This window comes from Petromyzon marinus, chromosome 51, assembly GCF_048934315.1.
Source record: "Petromyzon marinus isolate PM22_M1 ecotype Great Lakes invasive population chromosome 51, UKy_Petmar_22M1.pri1.0, whole genome shotgun sequence".
NCBI lineage: Eukaryota > Metazoa > Chordata > Hyperoartia > Petromyzontiformes > Petromyzontidae > Petromyzon > Petromyzon marinus.
In genome coordinates, this window is record NC_133717.1 from 6,697,481 (window position 1) to 6,710,226 (window position 12,746).

The 12,746-nt window shown below is 56.3% G+C and overlaps 2 protein-coding genes across 2 annotated transcripts in view; one reads left to right on the forward strand and one right to left on the reverse strand.

Moving 5' to 3' along the window:
• GEMIN7 (gem nuclear organelle associated protein 7) lies at positions 1-5,256 on the forward strand. The gene is made up of 2 exons (XM_032973521.2): positions 1-192; positions 2,193-5,256. Exon 2 carries the CDS (start codon positions 2,210-2,212, stop codon positions 2,834-2,836), a length of 627 nt encoding a protein of 208 aa, XP_032829412.2. The 5' UTR covers positions 1-192; positions 2,193-2,209; the 3' UTR covers positions 2,837-5,256.
• The window catches only part of LOC116953343 (uncharacterized), a 27,397-nt gene continuing 19,907 nt past the window's right edge, over positions 5,257-12,746 (reverse strand). The window contains exons 10-17 of the mRNA XM_032973465.2: positions 12,286-12,710; positions 11,622-11,739; positions 10,816-11,057; positions 9,524-9,597; positions 8,550-8,600; positions 8,027-8,071; positions 7,436-7,602; positions 5,257-7,048 (exon numbers count right to left, since the gene is read on the reverse strand). Of these exons, the coding sequence (XP_032829356.2) occupies positions 6,722-7,048; positions 7,436-7,602; positions 8,027-8,071; positions 8,550-8,600; positions 9,524-9,597; positions 10,816-11,057; positions 11,622-11,739; positions 12,286-12,710 (1,449 nt within the window). The 3' untranslated portion in view covers positions 5,257-6,721. The remainder of the gene's footprint in view (positions 7,049-7,435; positions 7,603-8,026; positions 8,072-8,549; positions 8,601-9,523; positions 9,598-10,815; positions 11,058-11,621; positions 11,740-12,285; positions 12,711-12,746) is intronic.

Here is a 12,746-nt window from a genome sequence, read left to right on the forward strand (position 1 = left end):
TCCGCCCCGCCCACTTGCGAACTCCGCCCCGCCCACGTGGGGGCTCCGCCCCTCCCACTTGTGGACTCCGCCCCTTCCACGTGGGGACTCAGCCGCGGCGAGGAGGCCCCCGCTTTCCTCTATCCACCGCTGGATGAGGACCACTTTTCCCGAGGCAGTGCAAGTCCCAGCGAGCGAGTGAGCGAGCGAGCGGTGAGTGTGCAGGGGGCAGGTTGCTTGACCGTACTTCACCGCGCTGGTTCAGTGCGTGTTGTTGACGGAGCGACTAGGCCCAAGTCCCGGTGTTCTGTGCAAACAGCGACTTCTACGCGCCAGCCGGCATTGACCAGCGTGGTGAAGTATGGTCAGTCGACCCCGCAACGGCGTGGGAAAGGGCAGTCCTCGTCTAGCAGCGGGGTAACGAATGGGGCTGCTTGTCGTGTGCCTGTGGAGTTTTGCGTCTTAACTGAGGCCCTTGCCTGCTCGCATCTGGCGGGGCGCATCGGTGCTGATGAAGACACCAAATGTCGAAAGCAGTCGGGGTTATTCGCCCTCGTGTTCAGTGCAATGCTGCTCATGATATTGTGCACTTCCCCCTGAAGGAATGCTGCCGTGGGGCTGATGGGATGAGGAGAAACTCGAAAAAGATGCCCCCGTGTGCTGGAGCAAATGACGTCACGCACCTTGGGGGGAGGGGTTTGAGAGATGTGACGTCACATCAAAGTGCGCAACTTTAAATAAATTATTTTTTGATTTAAAGCTTTCGTGACTGCAGTAATTCATATTCTTAGTTCTTTCGGTAAAGTCACGTTGAAGGGAAACAATAAAATAATAAGCCATCTGGCTACCATGAGAGATTCGTTCATGAGGCTATCCACATATACAAGCACAGAGACAATTTCAACCGAGAAGATGGATTCTGGCTTAGCAATCATTGGAAGGATTTGATAAACCATTTCAGGTCTTAATTGATTGTTCACGCTTACAGTGGCTTTCAGACAGCATATATTACATTTTTCGTCTCCCCCCTCCTTTCAGAACATAGATGGACTCGTCCTTCTAAATAAACTGCCAAATCGCTGCGCGTGTCGCTCACGTTTTTATAAATAAATAAATACACCGTTTAAAAATAGATAAATTTATGCAAACCGACACACCTGATGACGACCGTTTGTGTTATGGTCGAAACGTGAGAATTTTTATTGTTTTATATATATTTTATTATTGTATTGCTTCCCTTCAACGTGACTTTACCGAAAGAACTAAGAATATAAATATTAATTTAACAGAATTGTTATAACACTAATTTTAATTAAATTTTCATTATTAACTATTTGATTATTTAAATTTACTAAGGTCACCTTTTATTAATTCCATGAAGGAGCATACATTTTGAAAAAAAATTTTATGATTGTTATTAAACATTTTGATTCCAATGATTCTACCAGGGCTTTTCATTCTGTGAAATGAATATGTGATTGTTATAATTGTACTCTACATTTTGCTTCGTTCTACTACAAAGTTTAAAGTATTTTTTATAGTTATAATTACTTTTAATATTTTATAAGTATAAGATAATTTCAATATAATATTCTGAACATCTGCAGTTTTAGTTAGACGTTGAATATTTTCAAGTGAATTTTATGCTAAATTTCATCTTTCCAACGCCTCCTTTTTCATAAATGTTTTCTCCTACAACATCAGAGTGCAGCACCACATTAAATACGCACTACAATGACATAGTTTAAAGCGATTTGAAGCATGTTTTATTTTCAAAATGGTTATATGGTTTTGGGGGGGGGGGCGGCAGAGCTTTGTGACGTCATTTAAGGGGGGTCTGACTTCTTTTGACGCCGTGTGACGAGGGGGGGGGGGGTCAAAAATCGTCCAAAATCGCGTGACGTCATTTATGGACGACTCCTTGGCGAACAGCAACTATTAAGGCCGACACGAGGTTGTGGGTAGCCAGCACCACGCCCTCGTGGTGATGTTCACCGCACCAGGGTTACCAGCACAGTACTCAATTGAGGCCGAGTCGACCTAGGGGAGGAAGACCCAGGGACTGTGTTCAGACAATCGTCGCTGGCGTTGGTGGGCGTGAGCGTGGAATCGAACTCGGGTAGCCAGGGGCCGCAGCACTTAACCGCTGCGCTCGCGTAGATCACAACGCGCAATCTCCCCCCCCCCCCCCCCCCCTTACGTGCTCCCACCAGGGAGGGCCACGGACCGCATGGCCGCCACGGTGCCCATGGCGACCCCGGTCCCCATGGCGACCCCGGTCCCCATGGCGACCCCGGTCCCCATGGCGACTCCGGTCCCCATGGCGACCCCGGTCCCCGTCTTGAGGTTGCCTCTCGGCCCCAACAGCGGCAAAGGCTTCGACCCGAACTCGGCGCGCTTCCGCGCCCTGCACCGCATCGCTTCTTCTCACGAGACGGGCACCTCCTCCTCCTGCTCCTCCTCCTCGGCTCACTCCTCGTTAGTGCGCCGGGAGCAGGCGGCGCGAGCGCAGCTGCGCGAGAGGTTCCTGCTGGGGCTGGGCGCCGCGTGCGGGAGGCCCGCGCGGTTCCGCCTCTTCTCGCGCCCGGCGCGGCTCCCCGCGGTGCTGCGCGCCTGCGACCTCGAGCTGCTGAGCCTCCTCGTGTCGGCGCTCGGCACCCCGCTGGGCGTGCAGGAGAGCGCCCTGCTGCGCTCCGGCGACGTCCTCCACTTCTGCTGCGCCGTGCCCGCAGCGCTGCCCCGCGAACCGGAGCGGGCGGAGGGAGCGGGGGACGCTGCCTGCCTCGTGAACTCTCGCCGAGAGACGCCAGGGACGTGCTGGACTGTCGGGAGGCGTGACGAGCAGGGGGAGATGTGATTCATAGGGAGAGATGTGACGCACAGGGAGAGATGTGACGAACAGTGAGAGATGTGACGAACAGTGAGAGATGTGACGTACAGTGAGAGATGTGACGTACAGTGAGAGATGTGATTCACAGGGAGAGATGTGACGCACAGGGAGAGATGTGACGAACAGTGAGAGATGTGACGTACAGTGAGAGATGTGACGTACAGTGAGAGATGTGATTCACAGTGAGAGATGTAATGCACAGTGAGAGATGTGACGCACAGGGAGAGATGTGACACAGTGAGAGATGTGACGAACAGGGAGAGATGTGACGAACAGTGAGAGATGTGACGTACAGTGAGAGATGTGACGTACAGTGAGAGATGTGATTCACAGTGAGAGATGTAATGCACAGTGAGAGATGTGACGCACAGGGAGAGATGTGACACAGTGAGAGATGTGACGAACAGGGAGAGATGTGACGAACAGTGAGAGATGTGACACACAGGGAGAGATGTGACGTACAGTGAGAGATGTGATTCACAGTGAGAGATGTAATGCGCAGTGAGAGATGTGACGCACAGGGAGAGATGTGACACAGTGAGAGATGTGACGAACAGTGAGAGATGTGATGCACAGTGAGAGATGTGACGAACAGGGAGAGATGTGACGAACAGTGAGAGATGTGACGTACAGTGAGAGATGTGACGTACAGTGAGAGATGTGATTCACAGTGAGAGATGTAATGCACAGTGAGAGATGTGACGCACAGGGAGAGATGTGACGAACAGTGAGAGATGTGACGTACAGTGAGAGATGTGACGAACAGTGAGAGATGTGACGAACAGTGAGAGATGTGACGAACAGTGAGAGATGTGATGCACAGTGAGAGATGTGATGTACAGTGAGAGATGTGATGCACAGGGAGAGATGTGATGCACAGTGAGAGATGTGATGCACAGGGAGAGATGTGACGCACAGGGAGAGATGTGACGAACAGTGAGAGATGTGATGCACAGTGAGAGATGTGACGTACAGTGAGAGATGTGACGTACAGTGAGAGATGTGACGTACAGTGAGAGATGTGACGAACAGTGAGAGATGTGACGAACAGTGAGAGATGTGATGCACAGGGAGAGATGTGACACAGTGAGAGATGTGACGAACAGTGAGAGATGTGATGCACAGGGAGAGATGTGATGCACAGGGAGAGATGTGATGCACAGGGAGAGATGTGACACAGGGAGAGATGTGATGCACAGTGAGAGATGTGACGAACAGTGAGAGATGTGACGAACGCTGAGAGATGTGACGCACAGGGAGAGATGTGACGAACGCTGAGAGATGACGAACGCTGAGAGATTACGAACGCTGAGAGATGTGACAGGGAGAGATGTGACACACAGGGAGAGATGTGATGCACAGTGAGAGATGTGACGAACGCTGAGAGATGTGACGAACAGTGAGAGATGTGATGCAGTGAGAGATGTGATGCAGTGAGAGATGTGACGAACGCTGAGAGATGTGACGAACAGGAAAAGACTTGAGGACATGCTGGACTCTTGATGGACGTGATGGACTCCTGTGCTGGTAACATTTGAGAGACGTGCTGAACGTTTGAGACTCGATGGGACTGTGAACTTGTGTGACGTGATGGACAGAGACGTGATGACTTACTGGACTCTTGAGAGATGTAATGGACTCTTGAGAGACGTTACGAGTCTTGAGAGGTATGGGCCTTTGAGACGTGTCGGATGTGACGTCAGGATTAACCTACGGCACTTGTTCTGAATAGCACGCGTCACACGTGGAACGATGTTGGGGGTCTACACCACATTCATCATCCATTCCTGAAAAACTCCCCAGCACACGGAGCGAAACGTCGGACATCGTGCCGAACAACACGTAGCACCGACACAACCGCAAAAAGGCCACGCGGTTCGGTCCGTCCCGTCCCGTTCACGGAGTCCGCTCTCAGTCCGTTCCTTTCCAAGCCTTCCTCGCTCCCTGCTGCTGGTCGCGAGATGAGATGGACTCTCCCAAGCCACGGGCAAAGGTCCCCCCGTGTAGCCTTCGCTGGCTGCCGGGGCAAGTGCTAGTCTCCGGCAGTTCTTGCAAGGAGCCGTCTCACACAGCTCTGTCCAAGCAGCAGCAGCAGCAGCAGCGTGGTCAACCCCGAGCGCTTCTGGCTGGGCCTGCCCTTTGCTGGGCCGAGTCTCGCATTCTCACTGTGTCAAGGCAGCCTGCGGGGTTTCTGCAGGCGGTGGGGGGGGGGGCCCTCACTCTATCGGTTGGAGGACCCCCACCACACCACCTTGTGCCCCCCCCTCCCCCCCCAGTCTCGGCAAGGGTGGATTTGGTGAAGTGAATCACGATCGCCAGACACGTTCAACGTCCTTTTTTTAAACACGCATTACAACGAAAGTGAGAAATAAATTGTGGGTACAAGCTTTTGATCGAAATGTTTATTATATTAATATTTAACGTTCAACAACTTTTGTTTTTACATTAGTGCGTGTATTTCTTCGCGCTGCAAATATTTTGAATCGGCTTTACTGTGTCTCTTTTGTTATTGACTGCCACACGTGAATGCCGGTCACACCGCGCGGACTTTAAGCTGCCTGCCCCCCCCCCCCCCCCATCAACGCCCCACATTCCCCCATCCCTTACCCAACATTTCTGTTTTGATTTCAACAGCATTTCCCAACTCGAGGAATGCAAAGAGTTTAACAAAATAACACACACACATATAACCCTCAGAAGGACAGCGAGGTGAACATAATCACAGGTCGTTACAGAGCTCACCACTGACCATCCATCGGAGGTACCCGGTTCCTTCTGTCACAACACAGACTGCCCGACGCACGCAGACTAAAGTCATTGCAACGTACACGTTTGTCCCCCTTTCGCTGGACTCAACCCCAGCCCACGTGACCCGGTCAACCTGGAATGCACCCGACCTTAACGGACCTCAAAGCCTGAGACAGTCACGTACAGGCGCCCACCGTGCACCGTAGCCGCTATCGGCTAAGCCACGTGATGGGCAAACAGGGCAGTGCGGAAAAAGCCTTTCTCGTCCCGTACTTCTACGCTCCCATATCCACGCTTCCCCCACCGGCGCCAAACCAAGATGACAAAATAACCCCCACAACCTGCACGGAGCCGGGGTAACCCTGTTCCAGCAGTGGAGCGACGCAGGGCTGTAGGTTTCGTTTAAACCCACGCCTCCTGCGGCGGTCACCTAGGCGACTTCCGTCACCCTGCCCCCGTGCAGGGTGGGGCGGGGGAGCACGGTGCAACCCCCCTGGGACTCGTGGGAGAGCCCGGGGAGTTGCAGACGCCGGAATGACTGAAAGCCGGCTCCTTGAACCAACGCGTGGCGCACGACGGCCCTTGAGAGAGGCCCGCTGAGCTTTGGCCCACTCGGCCGCAGAGAGATAAATGAGAGAGCTGCAGACAAGAGATACACACGGGTCGGTCGCACGTTCGCGCGCTAAGCGGCGAGTCCCCACGAGGCGATGAAGGAAAGCGTAAGAAGGGCGCTGCCCCGCGACTGCGCGTGTCGATGGCCGATGGGGAGGGCAGTTGTGAGGGAGGCAACTCTCGCGTGGGTACAATTTGGTCGACTCCCACACTGACCAAGGTGTGTCGGAGGAGGCGGGCTTGCCCACATCTTATCTGGCCCCACACTGGAACCTGCCGATCCAATTTTACCGTGGGGTACTCGTACTACCGGCTCGGCAGAGGCGGGGGACGGGCGGTAGATTGGGAGCGGGAAGCACCCCGGTTAAGGAAACTCACGCCATTCCTTCAAAACCGCCCGACGGGCAGATGAAATGGAACCCTGCGACCTCTCGGATCGCGGGCTCCGGCGTGCGAAAACGTCGCTCCGCGCGCGGCTGCGACGATCCCGACTCAGAGCGACGACTCCGGCGGGAGGACCTCCCTGACGTAGTTGGAGGGGAAGAGGCCGCGCAGGCCGCCGGCCTCGCCCTCCCACCAGTCGGGGTGGGCCTGCCGCGTCACGCCGATGCTCTGGCCGCGCACGAACGAGAGCTCGTCCGAGTTCTGCGCGCAGTAGTCGTAGAGGGCGACGACGCTGTGGGCCGACGGGGCCCCGGGCCGCGACGCCTTAGTGTCCGCGCCGCGATCGACGCTGCCGCCGGGGCACGCCGGCGCGGACGACGGCGCGGACGCCGGCGCGGACGCCGGCGCGGACGACGGTGCGGACGGTTCGCCGGCCTGAAGGGAAAGGGGGGCGAGGCAGCGTGAGCGACGACGGGCCCAGGGTGTGACGACCATTTGAGTTGGGCGTGTTTTTTAACGATAATTTTTAACAGCAGCACATGGGTCTGGCAAACCACACCGAGGGGTTCCAACAACGGGATACAACAACAACAAAACAACGCAAACATCCATTCCGGCGCGGCGGAACCACGTGAAAGGGACAGTAGAATGAAGGGGAGTAGGGCCCCCCCCACCACTGCCCCATGGAGTTGCGTTGTTTGTTTTGACCGGGTATGGACCAGAGAGCCGAGGAGATAATCGTTTCCCCCCCACCAACCCAACACGCTGCCCACGCCACCCTGCCCCCCCCGCCCCCGCCCCGCCACCACCCTACACACCCACCTTGGTCAGCACCTCCACGTGATTGCTCGGGAAGAGGCCCGTCTTGCCGTTGAGCGTCCCCGTCCACCAATCCCTGTCGTTCTTACTGACCAGCGTGATGATGTCGCCCTTGAGGAAGGACAAATCGCCGGCCTCTTTGCTCGTGTAGTCAAACAGCGCGGCGCACTCTGCAGAGAGACAGAAGCCAGCAGAGACAACGGTGTAGATAAAAAAAGAAAGCCTCACCGAGACTGAAGACTTTTTTAGGAGGGTCCTGCCAAGTTTTTTGCAGTCATGGGCGATGTTGCTGTTTGCTTTGTGTGTGATCCCCAATTGAGTAATTCAATTCCCGCTCACGGCCATGACCAGTGACGATTATCTGAACCGGTCCTTGGCCTCCCCTAGGTCGACTCAGCCTCGAATGAGTACCTGGTGCAGTGTGTAAACATCGCCACTGGAAAGACAAAGGCGGCCGGACGTGGTGCTGGCTGCCCACCCCCTCGTGCCGGCCTTCATAGGTGCTCGCTAACAGCACTTGCCCCAACAGTCTGTTAAGGCTACACGGGAGATCTTTGTCTTTGCGTGTGGACGTGTGTGCACGCGTGGACGTACTCTCATGTCTGTGGACTGGAGGAGCAGGGGCCTTTGGCTTGGAGACTGAAACACAAAATCGTCATCAGCCGAGCCCAAAACAAAACGCTCAACCTCACATTTAATTTTTTCGGCAATCTTATCCCGATTGTGCCAACGCCGGCGTGGCGTTATGAGATGGAGCACCCGTTCTGAACTCCCGCAGGGCAGCAAAACCCATCTGTTATTAGACAACGGCCCACGGAAGCGGACATCACGGAACTACCGCCGAGTTGCCTTCAATTGACCTCTGGTCCACACAGTGGGTGGGGGGGGCAGTACGTTCCCACCCGATGTTCTCCACGCGACGATGAAAGCGAGACTTTTAATTCTAGGGGCTGGAATCTGTCCACGTTGAACGTGGTTCTGCGGGAGCGTGTTGTCCCGGCGGCACTGCTTCACAGCGTCGCGGAAGTGCCACAGCCGTCGCCAATTCTCCGCGCGGCACACAGCGGCAAAGCAGGGGCGGGGGGGGGGAGGGGGCACAGGTGGAGGTGGCCGTTACCTCTCCTCAAGATGCTCGTGTACGGCCGCGACTTGGAGTGGTTCCACGAATCTGACAAATTGAGAATAAAATCGCGATTTACTCGGGGCGGGGGGGTGGGGGGAGATGCCAAAACCGATTCGGCCTCCACCGCAGATTCGATTCCCTCCCCGGGGATTTGCCGCGATCCATCGGCCATCGTCGCCCTCCTCGCCGCAAGTCCGGTCCATGTCGTCAACAACAATCAGCTGAATTGTTTAATGACTCACACTTGTTGTGAGGGCTGTCACTCGGCTCGATTGTTTGGCTGCGTTCGGTGGTGGGGGGGGGTCTTACGACAAAGACTTTGCCAAATTATAAAACTGATTTATTTTTATTTTGTCAGGTAAGGCCGACTGAGCTACATAGCTCATTATCAGAAGCAACCTGACGACAAATGAGAGCCCAACGACGTGGCTCATGTGGAAATTTATAGCAGCAGCCAAATACTTCAAACGCGTGATGTTGATTCTCAATGTGGGGGCAAAAACCTCAGAAAAATCCACGCGACCACGGGGAGAGAGACACGCAAACTCCAAATATACAGCAGACGTCAAGGTCGGGGTTGAACCCACGACCTCCTGCATACCAGGCGAGGTAGTGAACATCTCCTAGCCACCGTGGCGCCATAAAATGATTAAGTGACCTCACACAAAATCTTTGAAGAATTGGCCACAGAAACCGTCTCGCGGAGTTAATATTGATATGCTGCACCAGGTGCTCATTTAAGGCTGAGTCGACCAAGGGGGATGCCTAGGACAGGTTAAATATTCACCACTGTTATTGGTCGTGAGCGAGTAATTGGCCGGGTTCGAAGCGCAGCGCGCTAAATCGCTACGTGCGCAGTGTTCTCGACGGACGGGTCGCGTGGTCGGTTTGTTATTGAGTGCGTGGGTGCTAGCGGTGGTGGTGGTGGTGGTTGTGGTGGTGGCGGTGGTGGTCGTGGTGGCGGTGACCTGACGGCACTGCAGCCTCTCTGCCCTCCCGCCGGGCCTCCTCCTCGCTCGCCGCGCACGTTCCCCTCTGGCTCCTGGGGACACACGGCAGCGCGGCAGCGCGGCGATGTTAGCGAGACGCGGCGCGGTGCGGTGCGGGGGGGGGGGGAGCCACAGGCTTTCCACTGCTCGATGATGATGGTTTCCCCAATCAAGCCAGTCGCCACCTCTCTGGGTCCAGTGGCCGCCAACCCACATCCATCTCCCAGCTCCCACGGCGTCGCAAAGCAGCAATCCACCTCGCTGTCGGCGTGCGCGCGCGAGACGATTTAGTCGCTCCATCTCCGCGGTGGTGGACGTCGCCTCTCGGAGCGCTGCATTCCTTCGTCTGTTGTTCCGTCGCCAGTCTCGACCCACAGGCCGTCATCCCCTCCAGCCGGGTCGCACGTCCAGCCCAAGTCGACAACCGGCGTGATGTGTGTCCTCTAATCGGTCCCAAGCACGCACACCTCCTTCCATGCTTCCTTGCGTACTTTTCATCTTTGTTGAGGAATTATCTTTGCCCAAAATTCCCCCCGGCTCTAACGATGACCCAAGCGTAACGATGTAATGTAAGTTCATCTAGCAGTGGATTGACAGAGGGATGTGAAACAACAACAGCCGCCATTCGCCACTACGTGGCGGTAACGTCACCAGGGCGCTTGTGCCAGGCTAGGTGCACTTTAAGGCCACGTGAAGTATCGAACGTCCGATGGCAGGAGGTCACGGGACCCAGGTGCCATGGGTTGACTGGCCTTAGATGACTGGCAGATGTGAAAATACACACACACAAATAAACTCGAATCCCAACACGACATGGGGCGGCAGTTGACGCAGTGCTAATGGCTATGCCTCACATCGAGAAGGGTCTGGGTTCAATTCCCAACTTGGGTGTCTTTTTGTGTGGCGTTTGTGCGTTCTCCCCCTGTTCTGCGTGGGTTCTTCTGGGTTCTTCCAGTTTCCTCCCATTGCTCAAAACACATCCAGATATACAATGCAACTGGCGGATCTGTGGGTCTATATGTAAGTCTACGGATCTCTATGCGAGTCTACAGTTCAAGTCTATGGTTCTCTTTGCAAGTGTATGGGTCTCAGGGAGTCTATGGCCTCTATGTCAGCCTATGGGGTCTGTATGCGAGTCTACGGCCCTACGTATAAATCTGTGCATCTCTGTGTAAGAGTTACGGGTCTCTACGTGAGTCTCTACGCACCGTGGGACCGACCACCCCGCCCCCACCCTCCACGCGGTGCAGTCGCACCGCCTTCACACCCACCGGGCTCCGTTGGCGAGGAGCGGCATCGGCGGCGGGAGCGGCGGCGGCACGGCGGCCGCGTCCCCGTCCGTCACGCGCACGTACGACTTGGGGAACCATCCCGAGCGACCTCCGACCTCGCCGAGCCACCACAGGTCCTGGCGCTCGCGCACCGAGATGACGTCGCCCGTGCAGAACGCCAGGTGGTTGGGTTGCACCGCCTGGAAACGGCAGAGCGCCACGGCGCGAACGCACGAGCCCAGCTGGGCAGGCGCGGGAGAGATAGAGAGGGATGGAGAGTGGACGGCGGAGAGAGCACAGGTGGTGTTAGAGGAGTAGCGGTCACCGCTGATCGCCACGACAACCACCACCACCACCATCACAACCACACCACCAAACTACATCGTCGCCACCATCACAGTCACCATCGCCATTATAATTTCCACCAAGGTGACTATCATCATCACAATCATCACCACCACTATTACAACCACCACCACCATCATTTCCATCTCCATCATCGCAACCATCACCACCAGCACCATTACAACCATCACAATCACCACCATTATCACCAACACCAGCACTGAAGAGACCAGGATGTTCTAATTTTCACGAGTGACCTGCGTCGTCACCGAAACGACAAGCAACGCGAATACAAAATAAAAGTACAGCGATGGAGAAAAACGGAAATCCAAGCAAAAAAACAACAGCAGCGTGACACGAGAATGAGAATCTGAAAGTTTGGCACGAACACAAATTCGCGTCGAACGCCGAATCGCGAGTTAGCGCGTGCCGGCTGGGCCCGGCCGTGTTTGGCCTCTCACCGGGCAGTAGGCGGAGGCCGAGGGGGCCTGCGGAGTAAAGGCCGAGGCTGCGCTGGGTTTCCCATCGTTCCCGTGGGACCCGTCCACCGCGGGGAAACTCGAGATGTTGCGCTCCAGACTGAGAACAACAAACAACAACAGACGTGGTCCGCAACGAGCGCACCCCAAAGTGTCATCCGTTTTCTCGTCTTTTTTCCTGAATATGTATCACGATCGACGCTCCGAGTCGGAGTAGTCCACTCAGACATCTCGCAGAGCAGCAGCGCGGACCCATCGTGTCGTCGGACAATGGCCTCCAGAAGAGGATGTTGCAGAGCTACCTCCAAGATCCCTTCTCCTACCTCAAGTGACCATCGGTCTACACGGTAGAGGGCGGGCGCTTTCTCACCCACCCTGCCGTACGAGAGTGACGGCGGTGAAGCCGCGGGACGTTTTGCGTGCGTGCCGCCGCTAGCGAGATCATGGGGTGATGTCGAGAGCGCGAATCTTTCCAGGGCACCCCAGCGCAGGAGACGGCGCGCCATGTCGAGGACAAGCAGAACGCTGCCACCTGACAACGTGGCGTTGGTGTGAGAGCAGAGCCGCTGGCCTGCCTGCGATCAACAGTGCTGCTGGTGAAGGCTCTGCACGTGCGAGTGGTTGCGTGCGTGCGTGCGTCTCTCACAAGCTGTTGGAGCCGGCGCCCCCGTGCGGCCCCGTGCGCCGCTCCGACTGGGAGCCTCTGCTCCTGGCGACCCCGGCTCTGGGCTGGGCCGGGCGGGGGTCTCCGAACTCCGGGAACCGCGCCCAGCCCACGTCGGGCTGGGAGGCGCCGCCTCCCCCACCGCCGCCCCCCCACTCCTCCGCGTCGCACGCAGCCACGCACGGCCCGCCTTGCTCCTGCTGCTGCTGCTGCTGCTGCTGCCACTGCTGCTCGGAGAAGGAGGAGGAGGATGAGAGAGCGCCGCTCGCGTTGCTCGGCGTCGGCGCAAGGGAGGGAGGGACGATGGCGACGGGGGGCTGGAACGCCGGGGCGGAGCTCGCGTGGCCAGAGGAGCCGGCGTGGAAGCCGGCGCTGGCGGTCGTGGCGCTGGCTGCCGACGGCGGGTCCTGTGCGGGTGGACAACATGAAGGGGACGTGGGGAA

Bases quoted from the DNA above. Each gene is read 5' to 3' on its own strand.
- GEMIN7 (XM_032973521.2), top strand. From the start codon at position 2,210: ATGGCCGCCACGGTGCCCATGGCGACCCCGGTCCCCATGGCGACCCCG.